This window comes from Caloenas nicobarica, chromosome 2 (genome assembly GCF_036013445.1).
Source record: "Caloenas nicobarica isolate bCalNic1 chromosome 2, bCalNic1.hap1, whole genome shotgun sequence".
In the NCBI taxonomy this organism is placed as follows: domain Eukaryota; kingdom Metazoa; phylum Chordata; class Aves; order Columbiformes; family Columbidae; genus Caloenas; species Caloenas nicobarica.
In genome coordinates, this window is record NC_088246.1 from 50,148,746 (window position 1) to 50,170,347 (window position 21,602).

General features: G+C 37.5%; 1 protein-coding gene across 1 annotated transcript in view; it reads right to left on the bottom strand.

Moving 5' to 3' along the window:
* DPY19L1 (dpy-19 like C-mannosyltransferase 1) overlaps positions 1-21,392 on the bottom strand; it is a 46,930-nt gene extending 25,538 nt beyond the window's left edge. The window contains exons 1-9 of the mRNA XM_065628334.1: positions 20,968-21,392; positions 19,934-20,002; positions 15,037-15,061; positions 13,658-13,745; positions 12,909-13,046; positions 9,898-10,018; positions 8,150-8,243; positions 3,990-4,047; positions 1,716-1,807 (exon numbers count right to left, since the gene is read on the bottom strand). Coding sequence (XP_065484406.1) covers positions 1,716-1,807; positions 3,990-4,047; positions 8,150-8,243; positions 9,898-10,018; positions 12,909-13,046; positions 13,658-13,745; positions 15,037-15,061; positions 19,934-20,002; positions 20,968-21,259 — 977 coding nt within the window. The 5' untranslated portion in view covers positions 21,260-21,392. The remainder of the gene's footprint in view (positions 1-1,715; positions 1,808-3,989; positions 4,048-8,149; positions 8,244-9,897; positions 10,019-12,908; positions 13,047-13,657; positions 13,746-15,036; positions 15,062-19,933; positions 20,003-20,967) is intronic.
* Between the last annotated feature and the right edge of the window lie 210 nt (positions 21,393-21,602).

Sequence of the window (21,602 nt, forward strand, 5' to 3'; positions counted from 1 at the left end):
CTGGGATTACAACTATTCTCAGAACAGTCTGCATTTGAAAGTGATTTCACTGTGCTCTCTCACATTTCTTCCATATTTACTTTCTGCAACTTTCTGTCAGCAATCCTGAGTGAGGTTTCAGGGCAGGAGACAACGACAAATACATGAAACTCATCTTCAACTGAAAACAGCCCATTTTCTATGCCCTGCTATACGTGTTACTTATTTAATCCTGTGTTAGCTTTGAGTTCACTTCAGAAACATGTAATGTTTCAAATATCACTAAATGGTCTCCAACAGATGAAGACACCATCACATTCTGCGGTAAACCCCAAACCCAACAGATTACAGCAGTCTCACCAAATTCTGTAAATTCTTATTTTACAAAGCATCACGATTAATTTCTATTGGAGTCATGCTGAGCATGAGTATAATATTTTAAGTAATACATTATACAAATGTGATAGAAGTGATAGAAATAACGGAGAATTAAAGTTCTAGTCTCTCTTTCAAAGATAGTTCCTATATTTCAATGGAATACTGCTATACATAAAACTTGAGCTGCTCTTGAAAAGGGAATTATAACTGAGAAATAAAAAGTTAAGATGGTTTATTCCCGTTTTGAAACCTCACTCTGAAATGCTTAGATTAAATACCTACTTCTAATCAGTAAGCAAGTTCAAGTACTATTTTGTGTACCAAGATCTGAAGAACAGGAGTGAATCTATCTAATCAAGAAATGTCATAATTATAGGTACAGAATATATGTGCTCTGATAACCCTAACTTAAAATGTAATTTCCTCGCTTTTTGTTTGACCTCAGAATTTAGCATTAAACGAACAGTTGTCTTTCTAATACAAAATCTAGCAATGACTCTGTGAACTGTTCCTCAAAAGATTTTTCTAGACAGCATATATCCTTTCATCACCTAAAAGACACAAATTAGTGACAAGCATAAAATATTTTTGGTTTAATCATCAATAACCACAAATCAGTATGACTTAATAAAGGAAAATCTGGGGTTACGAGTACAAAGTTCAGCTAAATCATAAATACACTGCAAATCTGATGCAATGGAGTTGATGGAAAAGCCCTCAAGTATTAACAATCATGCTTATTTTTCAAAATAGAGGCAAGACAGTGACACCATCATGTTGCAAACCAGAAACAAGCACTGAAAAGCAGGGCTAATGAACTCAAGAGCATCCCTTCGTTAATGTAATTAGATTGCTCTGAATCATTGAACTAGTTAATTAGACTAGTTAATTAGTTATAGGAAACTGCAAGAACATACTAGCTTATGGGTGCCTATAGCATCCTCTGTTGCATAGCACAGGCTTATTCTAAGTACAACCAACATACCACTCTCCCAGAGGGACAAAACCAATTGATGGAGTGTCAGCTTGTTTCTCATGGGAAGGAAGTGACATCAACCAAAAATTCTGACTTTTAGTTTAGATACTTATTTGCCAACACCGTAATTCTGATTTTTAGTTTAATCATGTCTTCAAGTTGCAAAGTTTTTCCTTTTAATAAGTGAGTAATATGACTGCAGTTCTACTGGTGCAGCGTCTGCAATGTAACAGCCACAGGAAAGTTTCTATGTTAATGATATCATTGCTACAGCACACAGAGGCAATTAAATAAATATTTAAATAAACACATTTAAATAAATGTCCTGTGACATTCGATTTTTTAAATCACTGTAAAGCGCTAAGCATAAATTGAGAGGTACCTGAGAATATAGGTCAAAAGCAACATCTGAAGCACAAGGAATGGGTATGAGAAACTTTCACGAAGAGGTGGAGTCCACATGACACGAGTGCACTAAAAATAAGAACTGGGTTAGATGATAACATTTGCTGCTACATTTCCATAAAACACTGCATTTGTACTTTAAGATGAATGACCACAGATACTTCAAGAAAGCAAGAACAAAGCTACATGAGATTTTACTCACAAACCTAAAAAATGGAAGCAAAAAAGAGAAGGAAAAAGGATGCAGCTTCCAGACTTGAGGTCTATGATGCACTGTTCAATTAAAACAGATCATTGCTTTTCCAAAATTAAATGTGGCAGCTAGAGAACATCCAAGAAAAAAGCTAGGACAGCAGCTTCTTGTGTCTACTTCTGCTGAAATTAACAACTCATTCAGGTAACTAAAACCATTCTCAAATACAGGCAGTGACTTGCCACACTTTGATGGGAAAGTGTGTGAGGATCTGAGGGATAAACCAACACACTCTTCATTATGCTAGAGTTCTCTATGTTATAAACATTTCACATTTCTACTAGCAACAGCACAGAAAGTATAAAATTTGAAACTGCCATTCAAAACAGGCCAGTAAAATGGAACATGTGAAATAAGGCTCTGTAAGAGCTTATACTAACCTCTATACTGCGTTCTTTAACCCTAATAAAGCAAAACGTAATACAATGAAGTCAACAGAATAGCTTTTTCGCTAATTTCTCGAGGTCCATGGCAAATAGCTCAGCTACAACTGTCATCTCCAATGTTTATGTTCAGCTCTTTATAAAGTGCTTGCAGATGGCACTAATCATCAAAAAAATAATTACGGCTTTACAGGACAACTTTACAAATGGGTTCAAAATAGCTATCAATAGATTTGCACTAAAAAATAGACAAAGATTCTTTACGACTACAGGACAAAAATGTAGTTCATCTTAATATGCACCATAATGAATCTATGAAAGTTTACAGGATGTCAATGCCAGGACGTTCCTTCTCCTTCACTTCCTATAATATTAAAACCATTTTAACAAATATCATTTTACCAAATAAGTCACTAGAATCAACATTGTACTTCTTTCTTTTTTTCTTGCTATTTCACAAATGTTAAATTAAAAGAGTAAAATAAATGTGTAGAAATAGTGTAAAATAAATGGAAAATACAGAAGTCTATCACATTAATCACAGTCCTTGGTGTCTAAAAGCACTCTGTAAAAGCAGCACCCTGATTACCATTAAAATAAACTTTTCATAAACGTATATACACTTATGTGTTATTTTCAGCTGACTGCACGGATGTGATTATTTTAATTTATTTTTATTAGCAACAAATATAATCATGATCAGTGTAAAGTAGTGTAGACTTTTTGATTATTTTTTAAGACTACAGCAACATTTGATTTACCAAATCTTTTGATACTGGAGGAGATAAAGAGAGGTGAGAAGTGATGAACATATATAACCATAAAAAGGATGCATGACCTTAAAAGCGGATTGGCTAATGTAGCTCCTGCTATTTTTTCTATATTTGGAAATGTAATACTAAACTCAATCATCTGTGGATGATCTACCAAGGCTGTAAACTAACTTTGCTGCAGGTATAAATACATTAGATCTGTCTAAGCTTGAAGTCATTAAAACACAGTAGCACAAGCACAGCACAAATAAAAACATACTGCCTTAGGGTCACTAGCTCAACGCCAGAAGGCTACCCGCTTTTACGTGGCATTAGATGGCAGATACCAAGACTTGCGGATCAGGCTTACACATGTAGCTCAGTCCTGTTCTTCCAGGAAAGGAAAGAAAATTTTTAGCAACTGGTCTAGATCCACTGTACGTGTGCATTCATGACTTTCCAGTAAAATATATAGCAATTTAAAGAAAACCTCCATTTCTGAAGCTTGTTCATATGGTACATGTAGCTCAGCTATGTCTGGAATGGGCACAAAACCAGAATATTTTGATGTTTTGAAACTTGAAGTCATTGTGCTACTAATATTTCAGTCTCAGGACCACTTTACAATATATTTCCTTTCTGATTTTTTTTAAAATTTATTTTTACAGTCCAAGGTGACACATTGGATCATCCTATATACCTTTAAGTTATAGCCTATTTAGCTTTCAATAATGCCTTATTCCCTTTAAATTCATCCCCTAATAGATAAGTAACATCACTATCTTTAACAAAATAAGAATTAGTTTAATCTTGAAAAAAAAAAAAAAAAAAAAAGAGGAGGAGGGTAGGGGAGGGAGACCTACCTCTCCATGGTTAAAAAAGAAACACATCACGGTAACAAGGCCTCCTAGACGGCTCCCACTGTGAAGAGAACATGAAAAATAGGTACAACAGAATCTCATAATTGTCAACGCTGCTTAAAAAATGTGAAGCAGCACTCATCTACAACTAAGTTCATTGGGGGGGGCGAGGAGTGAATGCTTTCAAGCATCATGGGAAAGCAATCTACAGTGTACATACAATATAAAAATACTAGTCAGTCAGCTAATGTTTATTACAGAGCAGACCACTCTTCATATATCAGCTCATTTCTGCAGAACACCAATTTTAACATAAATAACTTGGACAACGGTCATATCATTCCTCACAAACTTTGTTTTAGATCATTAGATCTGGTACTTCACCTGCTGTACCCAGAGTTTGATCTTAAAAAGAGCCAAACTTTTTTTTTTTTTTTTTTTTTTTAAACACCGGGCAATATAAATGGAGTATTTCTTCCCTAAGATGTTCAGCAGAAAACTTTAGAATCTGCATGCTCAATCACCCAACAGGGAATTTTGGTCTGAATCTACAACTCTGTTAAGGTAGTCAAATCAAGCACATTCAAAAAACTTATTTAGAAATGTATTCATGACATAGTCAATGCGAGATACAATTTAATGCTTATGTGAAATACTGTGATGTTAACATGAGAAAGTTTTATAAGCCCTTGAACTAAGGGGTTTTATATGTTTCTAAACCAATCAAATTCACCTGTTAAATAATAAGCACCAACTTCACCTGTTGAATAATAAGCACACTAAACCCAAAAATATTACTTAGATTTATCCCACCTCAAAACAGTAGTAGATAAGGTTCCTCCTTTTTTGACTAGATTTGTAATTATTCATGTCCTGTGACATAAAGCAAAGAATGTTTTTGCGCACACAAGTGCACTACTACTATGAATGACAGAATATACCATTTTTGCTACTAACCAAAAGTATCATCCGGCTGTTAAGGTTCTTTAAAAAACCCATACAAACCTCAGATCCTTCACCCACCACTAATATACAAGTCAAACAGAATCAGTGAGTTCAGAGTACAATATCTCACAATTAAAGAGAGAAACTGAGTGTTAATCTCCAGGAACTGTGCTTTCTTGCACATAAAACCCAACCTTTCATTCTACAAATTCTAAAAGTATCAATACTGAAACCCAAAATTATTAAAAGAATGTGCTTAATATTGAAAAATGTTACTCTCAGAAACAAAGTAAACAAAAATTTGCACTAAAACACCCCAAACCAGAAACAAAATTCAAGGTCTATGCTAAAGGTTAACACTGTGATAAAACCTTAAAGTCTAGAATACAAGATCTTAATTATATTATGAATGCTTTAGAGCTCTAACAGGGATCATTATTTTATCACATGAGAAAACATCAGTAAATCTATAGCACAGAATAGGAAAATACACCTTATCAGTGTGTTTTCCAGAAAAGCAAGTGAACAGGGCCTGTTTCACAGAGGGTTATGTATAGTGTTAGTTCGATTAGTTATCTTCTAACGGTACCATGCTATCAGGTAGGAGATACAGTAGTTAAGCCTTTTTATGCCAATGTAAGAGATTAAGGGTAATTCTTTCCCACTGAAACTCCCATACCATACTACAATTGGTGAAGTACATGCCCTCAAGTTGGAACCTAGTTTGCCCATGTTTAATATAGAACAATTCAAATTTAACAAATAATTTGTAATTTTTAAGGAACTGCAGATGACCTGAACAGTTACACTTTGTCTGGTAGAATCAGCTCTGGCATAATGGAAGAACTGGTCTTTTGTCTCTGAGTACAATAAGCTGAAGCTTAAAAAAGTCATCTAGTGAAATGCTATAATTCATTGTTGATTAACATGCAAGAAACAAAATACTGAGAAAGTAATGTTAGGAAGAGATACGGGAAATTTACTGGTAGTTCCTCAAGACACAGTATTTGACAATCAGCTCAAGTACTCTTGTCACTTGACTACAAGAATGGAGAGGCGAGGAAAGCTGCAGGGAGGCAGAATCTTACAATTGCATAAAGTACTTATCACCCAAATGCCATTCCTTTGTTCATTAAAAAAAAAAAAAAAACAACCCACACCCACCCAACCCCCCCCAACAAAAAAAAACCCCACAACTAAAAAAAATGGCATGAGTTCCCTCCATATTGCTGCAGTTATCTTAACAGAGAAGGCCCCAGAGTTTGAGATTAACGTGCATGCTACAATAAGATTCCCAAGTGCCTTTGCATAATCAGGGGCCATAAAAAGAAGGCTAGGGCAGGGACATACTAGGTCTGGTATTCTTCTGACCTTGTGGGGAAATTGGTTAAAGAAGCTAGACAGGAAAAGCTAGTCCTACAAAAGCAACTAGGTTTCTGATAGTTTAACTCTTTGAACAAGCTCATGAAGTACAGTGAGCACAGATATGAGAACACATGCTAGATTGGAAAATAATAAGAAAGTGGTCTTCCACTATCCTATCACCTTCCATCACCACTCAAAGTTGCAAAGAGACAAAAACCAAACAAAGGCTGAAATAAAAAGATGGCACATTCTTTGAACACATAGAGAGGCAAAAAAAACCCTAGAAAAAACAATTAGGTGAGCTTGAGATGATTACTGCCAACAAATTCAAGAATGAAAAGAGAGAAAATAACAGAGGATGGTTTGCAACCATCAAATAAGCCAGGCTATGAAAAAGCCTTTCAAAATGCATCACAGAAAAAAAATCAGCTTTATGAAGGAGAATTACACCAGTTCATAAGATTATGTACTTCAGTGTAGTAGAATTGCATTGCTCCACATTCATTTCTTTTATTTTTCACACCTTATGGAAAAGCCTAAATACCCTGGCTTGCTTTGACTAAGAGGAACCTTGGAACAGCCATAATGGATAAGTAGTCATCTAGATCTGGTATCCAACTATGAATATTCTTCAGACTAAATAAATACATAAATAAGATCAAAATCCTACTTCGCAGTCACTTTTTATTTTTCATAATCCCAGATAGCTAGTGACTTACACCTTTAAATAACTGCACTTACATTTTAGCCATCTTGACTACCTACATTGCATATCATTTCTATTAAAAACTGAATTACTATCAACACTTGATAGTTATTTACATTCAACACAGCTCAAATCTAAGGAAAATACTGAGAAATTAAGACCTTACTGATTTTTCAATGACATTAATAAATAAAATGTGGGTTTCCATACACCTCCCTTAAGAGAAAAACAACAAGTTAACCATAAGAATATTCAAAGTTTATCTACTTCCTCAAAACACCTATGTTAAGGAATACAAATGTATATGATTTACCCCCAAACACCCAATAGTTGCACCAGGCAACTTCCTCTTTTCAATGTCAGCTCCTGCCCTGCACAATTCTTTACCTGAACTATCAGCACATGCCTCAGAGAGCAGGAAAAAAACATAAGACCATTAAGCCACTGAACAAGGGGGGAAAACAATCACATCCCTCAGAGGGAAATATAGCAGCCTTTTGCTTTTTTGCAAAACCGACAAATGAAAATAGAGGTAAATCGAAAAACATTTCCACTTCCGTTTTTCTGCTGAATGTGGAGTCTATTTTTGTATGAAAGTGTATTACAGTTCCTGAAATTTAAGGACAGAGACTGAAAACAAAAATTCATAGGAAAATGGAAGTGTATACAGACCTCCAAAAGAATGCATTATCTTAAAAAATATTTTGCCTTGTCAACTAAGTTAAAATTGAAAGACATACAATATGACTCGAAGCAAAGCACTGGGAAAACTCCACTCTTGCTTAAAAGTATACTGTCATTCAAACGTTGTTTAAAAAATGAGTCGCACTGATGATTTTAAGAGCAGAAACCTGACAAGAGCCATTTAAAACCTGTAGAGCATTTAGTTTTATCCTCAACCCAGTCATATCAGTGAGATACCATTTCACTGACATTTTCCACAACTTTTTCCACCTTCATCATTTATTTTAAGCAAAAAGTTTCTCTATTCAAGTAATTTTTTACTGACAACGTATATGTAATAAAAAGCACTACAACTGTATAAATGAACAATATCCCATAAAATATTTTAGCATTCAATTTTTCAAATGTCATATAAAAACTGACAGCTAGTACCAACTAAATAGCTCAGTCTCAACCGCCTTACCTGAGGTATGTACCATATATGAAGAACAGTGACATCATTAATCCATTCAAAAGAAAAATCACAGCAACATAAAAGGAAGCAGGGTCTCCCAACCCTAACAAACAAACAGTTAACATGTTGTCAAACATAGAAGAAAGATAATCTTGTTTATAAACTACCATACAATCAGCATACTACCTTAATATATCAACAGAAAGAGACAACAAAAAGAGTCAATGTCATCAAAATTATTGTGGAGATTTGATCAGAAGACTACATTTCTGACCAAAAAAAAAAAAAAAAAAAAGAGGAGGGGCGCACACAGCATTGGGGCAGTTAGCAACTGAACAAGTGAAGAGGGAAGCATTAACTGTAAAGAAAAAACCTGCAATGTGTAGAAGGCATAATCATCACTAAGAACATTCTCTACAGACTACATTTTGGCTTCACAGAACTTTTTAGAGCAGGTTTGTACTCCCTATACTCTCTCTTCCCATCTCTTACAGGAGTAAATCCATCTTTAAACATATCACACACAATGCTCTTTGCTTTTTTTGTTTCATTAGAAGCCAAGAGATTTTCCAATTATGCAAGTCTTTCAATTTATTCATTCACAAACGCTTCTGCACTCCCAATTCTGTTGTTATTCTCTTTCCCATTATTTCTTTAAACCCTCCTGGCTCTAATCATTTCAGCAGTACAGCATAAAAAGCCTTATTCATTATAGAGAAGGTAGCAAAAGTTCATAGTTTCGTATGCAGAAATGATCATTCACCATTGCTGAAAATACAGCAAAACAGTTCTCTAAAGTAAGCTGATGCTATGCTCACCAGACGTGGTAGTCTCAATAGTTGGTGTTTTTGTTGGTTTGTTTTTTACAAAAAAACTGAATGAAAAGTTATACATTCATTTGTTGTTTATTGCTTCTGACAAAGTTAGAGAAAGTGAGTCATTTCAGCTCTGAAGAAAGTTCTTATAGCCTTTGTGCAAAGGCAAAATACTAATTTGTCACAACACAGAAATTTTAAATGATAAAATGAAACAACTTCAATATCTACCATCTATCACTCAGCTATAACCAACTGCAGAACATCTCTAAAAGCACTTCTTGACAAGGTACTTTTATCACATAATATGTACCTGACAAGCTAATACTTTAAATGTGGAAAAAAGTGTCAGCGTCCAAGCTTTGGTGTCAAAATCAAGGTATGATTGACATTCTTATGCTGAATAGTAGTTCACAAGAGGAAGAGGGTTCTTCCCAGCAGAATCACTACACAAGATTTCTCCAAAAGGGAGCCTTGTGGTTACCTTTTTCCCCTTCCTCCCCTCCTCAATTCATAGTTATGGGAGGAAATAGGGTAAGGTTTTGAAATGTAGGAACTTGCTATGTATTGGGGATACTACAGAAGCTACAAAAATTTAATACATGTACAGTGGCCTCCAGTTATATCTGGGACATCTTATTCTTTATAACAGTCCAACATTCTGAAGGCTCAGACTACAGCTGTGAAGTTTTGAAGTGCAGTATAGGAATTCAGCCTCGGTAGGAGAAGCTATCTATTACACAAAGCTCACATTCTCACCCCTGGTGTTCTTAAAGATATCTTATTTTCAAGCTTCTCACTCATGTGAACCTGTCAAAAAGACAGGCTTAGCCAAATGAAAGCATGTCAGTGATAAAGACACAGGAATATTTATTACTTCTAAAATACAGAAAGCCACAATTATATGCCTCCAGGAAAAAAATATAATAAAACACAACTCACCTTCACAGCTTTCAACAGGACTAAGCCCTTTTCCTCTGTTTACAGTCCAACACGTCTTTGTTGGTACACCAAGGAAATCCATAAGGGCAGTATATATGCGGTACCAGCTGGCGAGGACCACCTAGGTGGAAAACAGGATTTGAAGTTTCTGAAAAGGAACTTCAAGATTAGCTCAATGCCCAAGGTAACCTCTCATGACAACTGGCCCTCATTCAGCATTTTCTTAAACTCAGAATTAATCTCTGCTATACTTAGCATTTTCAAACATAATTTCCTAAAGGCATCCAATGTAAACCAAGTGGTCATTAATAGACTAAAATTATGCCTGCTTTAGAACGAATAATTTCATGCACCAAACTGCAATATTTGAAAAATTATATATTTCGATATTGTCTGAAAGATTTCCCATTTAACTACTTTTATCAGATATTAAAATCCCAGATTTTGTTGACAGAGGACATTTAGCCTAATTAAATCCAGTAAAACTGATTAATTTTTTTCCACCTGGCAAGAATATTAATGGACCAAATCTTCAAGGATTTTATTCAGATAAACTTGGACAGGTTAAATTTAAGCATGCATTATAAAGAGTTTCCAGATGCAATGTAAGACAGCGTTTCCATTTTCCATGCAAAGGTCATGATGTTCTTGTAAAAACCACCACATTAAATCTCAACACCTGACACAGAAAACATCAGTATTTTACACACAGAAAAATGACAACTCATCTCACAGCAAAGTCATTAGTTAGCATTACTGAGCTATTCTGTCAGGATTTAACTGACTTTATGGAATTCATAAATGAGTAATGTGGCCAATGCAGTTGAGCTGCTTTAAAAGTATATAAACCAGGGGTTCCCAGACTGAAATTATATTTCACCATTGCACTATTACCTATCTTAGCCCTGTATCACAGAAAACATTCGCTCTTTTCTTTCCCCATACAATTAATAAAACTCTTTATGCTGCACATGCAGGTGAATTGTTCTTCTTTTCTTAATGGGTTCAACATCCTGTTTAGTAACTGGATTTCAAGGCTATTTTTGATGCAATTAATTTTGAAATCCACTAAACAAAAAAAAAAAAATTATTAAAATTCAGCCTTAATGTTACTATTGGGCTGAAAGAGCTGGAGATATCCTAAAATATCAAACAGGAAACTAAACACTTTCGGAAAATATGGCTGGATACTGAGTATCAGAAGGAAAAATTTCACTGCCAACTAATAAATCCACAAGCATCTTTCCATGGCCCAGCCCCACTTTAATCATAAGTAAAATTAACTAGATTTGGAGTATGTACTTCAAATGTTACGTTGCACCTATTGACAATTTTACAAACAGTTATATGGAAACAAGAATACACAAGAAATAAACTTTAAACAAACACACACACAAAACAAAAACCCACAAACTAACAAAAACCCCCACAAATATTTACAGGAAGGCCAGACATCAAGCAGTAAGTGACTGAAAGGAGCAGAAGAGACAATTTGTCTGCTTTGTATGCCCACACAGCCACAGGAAAAGATAAATGAATTCATACCTTATCACCAAGTTCCACGAACCAGTAAGATCTTAGAAAACTGAATGAACAGACAAGCGTACACATTTTCCACAGTAATCTACCTAACATTCTTACAGAGTATCAGCCACTATATCTGATTGCTGTCGTTTTGATTTCATCATCCAGTTTACTTAGTCATCTTTCATGGTGATATTGATGATTTTCTAAGAGCAAGTTCATTTGACCAGTTACCTTTGATTTTTGCAAGTCAGACTATAGCTGGAGTCAATAAATCTCATCTTAAGAAAATAACTTTATAGTATTCAAACGAGGCACATGTTCCTAATGATGCATTTCTAGAACTGAACCGCAATCTCTTTAGAATTAAGGAAAAAAAAAAACACACAAAACAAAACAAACCACATAAAACAAACAAACAAAACACAAAAAACCCCACAAAAAACCCAAAAAATAACCAACACCAAAACCACAAAAAAACCCCACCAACCTCAAACAAACCCAAAACCAGCAAGAGGCTAACAAAAAGTACTCATCTATAGCATCTAGTTCTTAGAGTAAGGAATTCAGAAGCAAATGAAACCACCACCTGCAAGTTTTAGAAATACATGCATGCCAATAACTCTTACACATACAGTTCCTGAAAGCAGCTCTGCTCTGACATAGAAGGAGATTAAATATAAATGCTAGTACCCAATTATTACAACCATCATTAGTCCTTTGTTCTCCAAAAAATAAGCTGTTGCCGACACACAGATTTACAGAAATGTACATTAACCAAAGGAGTTTTTCCTTTGCAAAATATTTGAGAGACACTGGCAAAACCACGAGAGAGAGAACAAACATTTCTGTACTTAAAGACATGTTCTTTTTAGTGACAAAAAAGGAGAATAGGAACATAATCTAACCAGGTAAAAAGTCTAACATCAAGTACATAGAAAACAACAGCAGTCAGTCTTCTACTGAGGAACTTCTGCAACATGAAAGTAAACTATTGCCATTCATGGATTTCAGGGCCACAGTGAACTGTGATGTGATAGTTCATTGTCCTACCCAAAATGCAAGCCAAAATAACTTCTCGGGACCTGTATCACCGCAAACATTATTGTCACATTCTACTGATACTTCATACGTCATATTTCCTGAAATATACGATGTCAGCAACTTTCAGTTGCTTTCAGTGAAAAGAACAAAAGACGACAAGAAGGAAGCACAGAATTGGATTACAACTTTAGAGCATGAAATACTAAGATACAGAAGTATTCACATTTGATTGGACATACTTGAAGTCTGAGAACTGATCACAATGTATGACGTAACTTTCTTGTTTTAAATCTGGAACTAAAATACAGTATTTAAGCAACACTTCGTTAGTCATTACACCTTCATAAGCACGTTTTCTAGAGTAACATTTCTTACAAATTTGTAGTCAAATCTGAAGAAACCAAAGATTTATCAGAAGGTATTATTTTTAAAACACAGCTCACCTCTGGGTAAAGATTGAACCTTTTTAAGGTGTTAATCACTAAAGGATATTCAGTTAGTCTGTCATTCATAATTGCCCACACTCCATTCCAAAATGATGGTGCCTCAATAATGGTCTTGAAGTAGGAATAATAAAGACCCTACAGGAGAGCAGAATCATTATTTATGATTAAAGAGGTCACTTCTGCTTCATGAACTGCCATATACAAGCTTCATTTTCAAATCAAATTTTGACAAAATTATTCAAGATGACTATCCAGTTTTTCAAATCTCTTCTATTAGTTCCACTGAAACAAGCAATGTGGGTTTCCTTCCACCTTGTTGCATAGCACATTTGGAAATCTCTCATTTGGGCTGGTTATACACTAGCATGGTATTTCACAATTCTCAAAAGAAAATCAGCCAAAAGGTGCATATGTACGCAAACATTTATTAATAAAAAAAAAAAAAGGATGCATAACAGGACTCTAATTGAAAGTATGCTACAAGATACTTGTAGTTTTGTATTTTAGGTCCTCTAGAATCATATTTTTAAGTTACATTCTAAGTGAACTGTGAAGAGATACATTCATAATGATCAGCTGCAAGACACACAAATGCTCTGCATGTTAAAGTGTAATGTATGTTAGCTGCAAGAGATCAATATATTTACTTATCCAGATAGTATTAAGGAATTTTGGAAAGCCCACAATCACAAGATTACAGACAGAAGTTTTCCAATCACTGAATTTTTATTGAAGCACAATCTAACCATTTCAGTGCGAAAAGCCATTTCTCTTTCTAGCGTTGACAGATGAGAAAAATGACGGTCATTTTCAAAAAGGGTTGTTATGTGACACCTGTTAAAAAACAATAATAATTAAAATTGAATGAAGAGTTTTAGAAACTGCACTAAGTCATATATACCAAGGAACAGCTGGCAAAACATTCAGTGAAGACCCAAAGTTTACTTACAAACTGCTATTTTAATTTACTATATAATTATACCAACATTCTCCTCTATTCAGACTATTTTAAATGGAAAAAAAAATCCAGAGCATTTATCAAATTCTATTACAGAATTAATTATAATACTCTAATGCATTTGAGTGCAGAAACATAGAACAATCAAAAGTTTAATGCTAATAAAACTATCAAGTCTATATATTAGGAACGAAAGCTCAAATATCTGACAAATGAAAAGAAACACATATTAAAAACTGGTGAAAATCACAGTGCACACACAAGTAGTGCATGTTTTTTTCCACAAAAATCTTCCATGACTTGTACTTTAATGCACTTATCTGCCATTATATATAGATGTGCTTATCATCAAAAGTACATTTAAATAGAAACGTGCAACTATAGGGAAAACAGAAGGCAGGAAAAATGCAAATAATTTTGGAGGCAAAACTTGCAATTTCCAAGAGGAGCGTCATCTCCAGAAATGATGGAAAAAGAGAGAAACAGAGCAGTGCACGTGACTCTGCTTTTGAATAGGAATTTGCAAGAAACAAATTACTAAAAATCAATAGTTCTTTTTGAGCTAGGAAACAAAAACAGAGTGGTAGAAGCTGTTACTTTTTATCTCTGCAAAAGCAGCTGGTGAAAATCAGGATATAAGCCATTCTATTTCAAGTCTATACTACAAAAGGGAAGGGTGAGGATTAGGATGGAACCTGAATCACAAGGATTACACTGACAAAAAGTAGTTGAAAGGCCATTCCTGTGTACAGAAAGAAGCCATTAGCCAGACTTCTCTAAAGAGGTTAGAGAAAATGCAATGCAAAATTAAGAAATTAAAGTAGAATCTAAATAAGCAGAATATAGGAGAAAGTTGAAAGGATTTACCTGGACTTTCAAAACCCACTGAGGGTAATATGGTCTGTTAGTGGAAATATACCTGAATTTGTATAGCTAAGCAACAATTTTCCACCTGGAAAACTGGCTTCACTCTTCACTGAACGGGCTTAAGAAACCTTTCATGTCAGCTTCACAAGAACAGAATTATTCATCTTAGAGACAAAAATTTGGTTTTCAGAGGGAAGATCTAAATATAAATTATATCAATAGTTTGTCTAAATACGTCAAATGATATTTTTGTTATTTTAAAATAATGATGTTACTCTCAAGCAATAAATTTAACCTTACCAATGTAGGACTCCTGCCAAAGCAGCTGTAAAGGAAACAAAAGATATCAAGTTACTCAAATATTTAAATCATTGAACATGGAATCATGTTCTTTAAAGTAATTACAGTACTGCTTCAGAGATGCATAGAAGGTACTCAGCCTCCAGAGGAACAGAAGAATAGGAACATCTGAATTAACTTTTATGGCCAGCTCTGTGAAAATCTGAAGTTATGCTGATTATGCATTCAGCAATAGGCAGTGTTCTCACCTACATCCTGCATCACTCAAGTTTATCCATCAGAATCTAACACACCTATTTCAGCTACCAATAACAAAACTGAATTATAAGCATTTTTTAAAAATGTTAAAAATATTTATGCTGATTATAAGTTAACTAATGTGACTGTTCATTCAACTCCTGCTCAGATTTTGGCTAACACGCAACTCATGCTGAGGCCTGATGTCTGCTAGGACCAGTGATGTTAGGTCAAAGCAAGAGCAATATACAGGCAGGACCCGGTGGCCAGAAATGGCTAAAGGTCATTATGCAGCTGTTATCACCTGCAGCTTGCTGTCTCCTGCAGCCATAATCCTCACATATTGATTGCCTGGCAGTTTCTTCAGAGTCTGTTAACTCATGGAAATGGTGTAGACCCAACTTCCAAGCTGGAAGGTATAAATACATCTGCTTACTCAGAAAGTTTTTGAAGCAGATCCAGCAACAGCTGGACTGCTGCGGCTTTTGCGCTTCCCAGTCTGATACAAGGGACACCAGCACCATGACGGAAGAGGAAGGGTGAGCACTCACATCAGCTAGGTAACTATTTAGCTCATAGGTGCAAAAGTCAGGAGTTGTAAGTTGTGAATTAGAGAACTTGTGAGTTAGAAACCTCAAGCATTAAGTGATGAATTAGTGAATTGCTGTGTTAGACTAGTCTGTACAAAGTGGACTGAGCCCTTGTTTGTCATGTTTGTTTGTTTTCTTTCCTAATGAGCTCATAAGATAAAGTTTCATTTACAGAGTATATTGTCATGTAAATTTCAAAGATCCAAACAGGCCATGACAACCAACACAAACCTAAATGAGACTATAACTGCTAAAAAAAGTAGACTCTGCACATAATAACATTTCATCTGTCCATTCGGAGACTATCTGCACTGTTGTTGGGCAGGTACAAAACCAGGGAGTTAATCTGAAGGACAAACTGAAAAGACAAATGATGGGTAAAACTGTCCAGCTGTCTAATTTCTTAAGCATGACAAGATCCACAGAGAGCAGAAGCCATATCATTTCGCTTGGGCAGCATTCACGACATATCCAGAGATCACCATGGAAGCAAATCCAGCATGAGTAAGGGATAAAGGGTAGGCATTCAATGGGACCATAGTGATGCTTCTAGATCGAAGGTCTCTTGATTGCCCTCTAGGCACACAGTGGCTCTCTGCCATACAATGGTCAGGTAGACTGGTTGCCTTCAATCCAATATAATCTTTATGGTTAATGAAGAGCCCTTTTATTCCCATAGGCCATATGGAGCAAAGAGGGGAGGACAACCACCCTCCCAGCCTCCACCCAGCTTTGGCCAGCAAGGTGCTGAGCCCCGTGTCCCTCTCCAGGGTGCTGATCTGCACACACCTACAGCAGCTCACAGCCCTCACTGCTGCCGCCACACAGAATGGGGCAAGTTGCTTGCACATAGGTAAAACATACATTAAACGCTTGGGCATTAATGCAGAATAGAGTTGGAGAGTTAGTGAATGTGCATGTGTTCAGACTGCATGTAACATGCATGTGGTGGCCTGTTTCTGGAAAGCAGCAGGGCCAAGAGAAAGAAAAACATCTTCGCAAAACCACTAAATGTATGTGGAAAGAGCAGTGGACTGAACATACATTCCATACCCCAGTATGTATTCCCAAACCACCTGTTCCTCCAACACAGAGCCTGCAAGTGCTGCTGCTGGCAGTACTTGTTATCATTGTCACCACCAACAACTTAATGTAGTAGTTGAGGTTGTAGAATATCACACTGAAACTTCCTTAAGAGTTTTTCAGCTCCACTGCAGTCACTGAAGTAGTTTTCTCAAAGAGAACCCTGGATTTCGGTTACATAATGAATACCACAAGCTTTCATTTAAAACTTTACATTCTTACATATCCTTTCGCGGGGGCGGGGTGGGGGGGTAGAGCGCAGAGGAAATCACCAAAGGATTGCTCAGTATAGTTCACATTAAGTGGAATTTAATGTCTTAGGAAAGTTCCAGGAACTACAGGATTGTTTCGTTTTGTTTTTATACTAAGTAGACTTACATTAGTTCTCATGGAGAGCTGCAAATTCCTTTTTCAGAAAAGCAGATATGGATATGATACAGAATTCAACGTAAGCACATTAGCTATAACAGCAACACAGCAAACCATATTCCATAAATGAACACATTTTGCAGTAATTGCATGGAAAGAAACAGAGCAGCCCATACCTTTCTTAGTTATTGAGTCTCACATTTGCACAAGGCATTATGTCATTTCTCAGCAACATCTCTAAGATTCCCAATAAGATCAGATGCTGAAATACATTTACACATACACACACATATCCCAACTATACTTGTTAGGTAAGTATATACAGTGAAGCCAAAATAAATGCGTAATAGCTACCAGTACTGTTCATGATCTCAAATTAATGTCATTCCAAATAAGCCAAATACATAGCATTTCATTGTTACAAATAAATTATCTTTTAATATAGAAATTGCATTTCAGATTCAAACATACCACTTATTTCATAGAGAAAACAATATATTCAAATTCGATACTTCCCTTCAGTCGACATTTTATTTAAAGCTGCTGCATTAAGTGTAAATACATTCACAGTTATCTTGAAGAATTTCATGTACATTTTTATAGAACTTCACAATATCACTTTAAGTCTAAAACAAACATCTTTTATAATCACACAGCAATTCATATAATTACTCACATTTTAAGAGACAATGCACTTAATTCACAGACTTACACTATGAGTCCAAATCGACATTTTTCAACAGACTGCATCCAGACTTACATTAAGCTAGTTTCTGATGGAAAACATGCAGATCAGCTCTCTCAAACTACCATCTTTTGATCCCATTAATGTCCTTACTGGGGAGGGAATGAGGGAGAGGACAGGAGAGGAATACTCGAGTCCTGATGCTACAAAGACTCACACAGCTACTATGTACTTGAACGTGCAGATGCCATTTTCTCACTCAAAGTAAAAAGCCCTAAAAGCAAAGCATATGATCAGATTTTTGCGGACTAGGGCTATTATGTAAAATCTGATATCTTACTCTTCAGATTTCCTATTTTTGCCTATGCTCTGTTCTAAGAAAAGCAATGTGAATGGCATATAAAAAGCATTCTAATTCTGGAAAATAAATACTGAAAAATAAAGCCATAACACACAGAATTCATTTACTGAGAGAACAACAAACACTGAGATCCTGTAATGCAACAGGATGTGAAACGGACTAGAAACTGATCAATAACTCTGCAAGTCTCCCCAAAGTGACTAGGTTGGTATACCACAGAACTGGAAACAATGAGGAATGTGCAAGCATTGACTACTTCTGCAGCTTAATCAAGATTGTGGAATTCTGTGCAAACTAGAAAGCATGTCTTCACAAATAAGGCCCCAACTCAATGGTCATTTAAAAAAAATAAAAATAAAACAATAAAACACAACATAATAGGGCAAAGTGTAGTATAACAATGTCCTCGAAAAATTGACAACTTTATTGTTGCATGTAAATTGGAGATCATTCTTAAGAGAAAAAAAAATCCACACCCTATAACAAAACCAGCTCCGAATGTGGGACCTAACCTCCATTTGTAAAATTTGGACCTTAAAGCTTAAGCAGAAAACCAACAAAAATTAAAATACCACCAAAACTAACCAAACCCCACTAGTTCATATTTAATGTATGTACGCTGTTACATACTTTGCTGTTAAAGGTTTACCCCTATTAAAAATATAAACACCTCCTGAAGTATTTCATTGGTTATCTGAGTTTCACAGCCAAAATCAAACTTCAGAAATTATAAAGCTCTCTACCTAATCTGCTCTCAAATTTCAAAGGAAAGCATTTTTCAATTTTGACCATCAGTTTAACATTTCTATGTCAATTAAGTAACTAGTAGTCTAGGAAATGCTGAACAAACAGAGGTAAGCAATGCAATTCAGGAACAGTTTATTCATCAATTAGTTTGTAAGCTGAGGGTTGTTTCCCTGCTACTGTTTTGCAATGCAATTCATCAAACTGAAGAAACTCCCTCTGGCAACAAGGACTACTGGTGGTGTGATTAATAGGGCTGGCATCTTTGGAGTACCCTGACAGTCCTTCAATATAATACCTTTAACAATTTATCTAATTGTGCATCTGACAAATATGCTACTATTTAACATTTGTTAACTTTAGGAATGCATTTCTTATTTAGTTTTGCAAATACTTCAGGTGCTTTTTCTAAGACTCTGGCCATTAGACATTTTACCATTTACTCCAAAATATTCCCAAAGATATTAACATCTGAATTTACATCCCCCTGCAGCTGTATATACTTCCACCTGTAATCTTTCCAAAACAAGCTCTTTTGATTACATTACTTAATAAGAGTTGCTTGTATTTTCCTCCTAAAAATAAATGATTGGAGAAATTAATAAATATCTGTACAATTATTTTCCTACAAATGTTCTGGTATGGCTACAATAACAGCTTTACAAAAGTTACCAGGTAGGAAGTTATTTCCTGCCCCTTTTCAACATAACCTATGCTTTTCTATTTTGCCAAGTTATATCTCCAAACGTATTTTGATACAGTTTACAGTTCCAGAGAAAGAAAGATAAAAAGAACAGTATTTTACCCAAACATATTCCTTCTACTTACCGAGAAGGAAAGTGAGCCATATCTTGCTATCGGCTTTTACGATGAAAGCCTTTCTGTCCTCAACAAATACTGTCAATAGAAAATAAGCATTTTAAGTGTCAATTGAGAACTGCCTCTGTAAAAGGAAATGTTTGAACTCTGCAGCATTAGTTTTCTGTAAAAATCTTAACTTCAAAACTGCTGAGAGAAATTCCATATGGCTAGTTGGTAACTACACATAAAAGTATTAAACATCACAAAAATACTATTAAGGCAACTGCACAAATCACGTTTTTTAATTCCTGCAATAACTTTTACAAAAGAACTTGTCGAAAGAGAATTTGTTCAGAGACACGTTATTGACAAATTTGCTCAAACAGAAAGTCAGACTTTGAAAGGACAAGCAACCCTCCATCCTCTCAACAAAGTACTATCAAGAAATAAGCTGGTCACACCAACACCATAAGCAGAGCGAGTCAACACGATTAGAGGGGCTGTTTTAACAAGTTACACAAACAGCACATTGTCCCATTACTCCCCCAAAGGATGCTAAAGTGGTAAAAAAACCCCTTTTCCTCTCCCTCACCTCCAATTCGCGCCAATACCAGTGTGCGGGTCTTTTTTTTTTTTTTTTTCTTACCTCCTCCCGTTGTGACAGGCACGGGCAGAGCAGAAGAGCCACCGGCCGCTGCCCCGGGCAGTGCCACACACAACCCCCCCGGGGCACACGCCGGGAGGCCACAGGGGGGACAAGGCGCTTCGCTCCGCTCCCTCCCGCCCTCCGATCGCCTTTCCGAGGAAGGGCGTCCCAGCGCTCCCCTTCCCCAGGCGGCAGCGAAAAGCCACCACCAGCCCGTGCGAGGGGACCTTCCGCGCCGGGCCGGGCAACTCCACCGACACCCGGAAAAGGGGAAGAGAGGCGAGACCGAGACTCATCCCACTTCCCCCGGGCGGAAGGGCTGGCCCCCCAGCCGAGCGGGGGCAGAGGGAGCGGGGAGGGGGCAGCATTCGGAGGAGGGGGGCGGCTCCCTCCCCTCACCCCCCCCCCGCCTCACCTCGGAGCCGGTGCCTGCAGACGCGCAGGAGCCTCAAGGGGCCGCGGCCCAGCGTGTCCCGCTCCCCATCAGCCGCGGGCCCCTCCCTGCAGGGTCTCTGGAGGTCGCTCCTGGCTCCCCGCCGGCCGCTGCCTCCCTTCCGCATGGCGCGGGCCCCGCCGGGGACCTGCCCGCCGGGGGAGTGCGGAGGGCGCCCGCTGCCGCTCCTGGGGCTGGCGCCCGGCGACTGGCGCTGCTGTTGCCCGGGCTTGAGCGGCGGCGACTCTTTGTTCCTGCCTCGGGTCAGGACCATCTCCGCATAGTCCCCGCCGCCACCGGGGTGCCGCGCCGGAGGGGAGGCGCGGGGGGCGGTGCTGAGCGAGGAGGTTCGCCCACCCCCAGGCAGGGCCCTGAGGCCACGGGGCGGAGACAAAGGCAGCGGGCTCGTACTAACGGGGGAGAAGGGGCGGCCGAGCGCCACTCCGCCGGGCTGCGCCGCCGCCGCCCGCTCCGCCCGGTTGGCCACGTGGGGGCGGGGGCGGCGCTCGCCGGCGGGGCGGGTAACGGCTCCCGGCGCCCCCGCTCCGCCCCGCTGCTCACGCACGCGCCGCCCCGCGGCCCCGCGGCCGCGAGGAGCCGTTGCTCCCTCCCTCCCC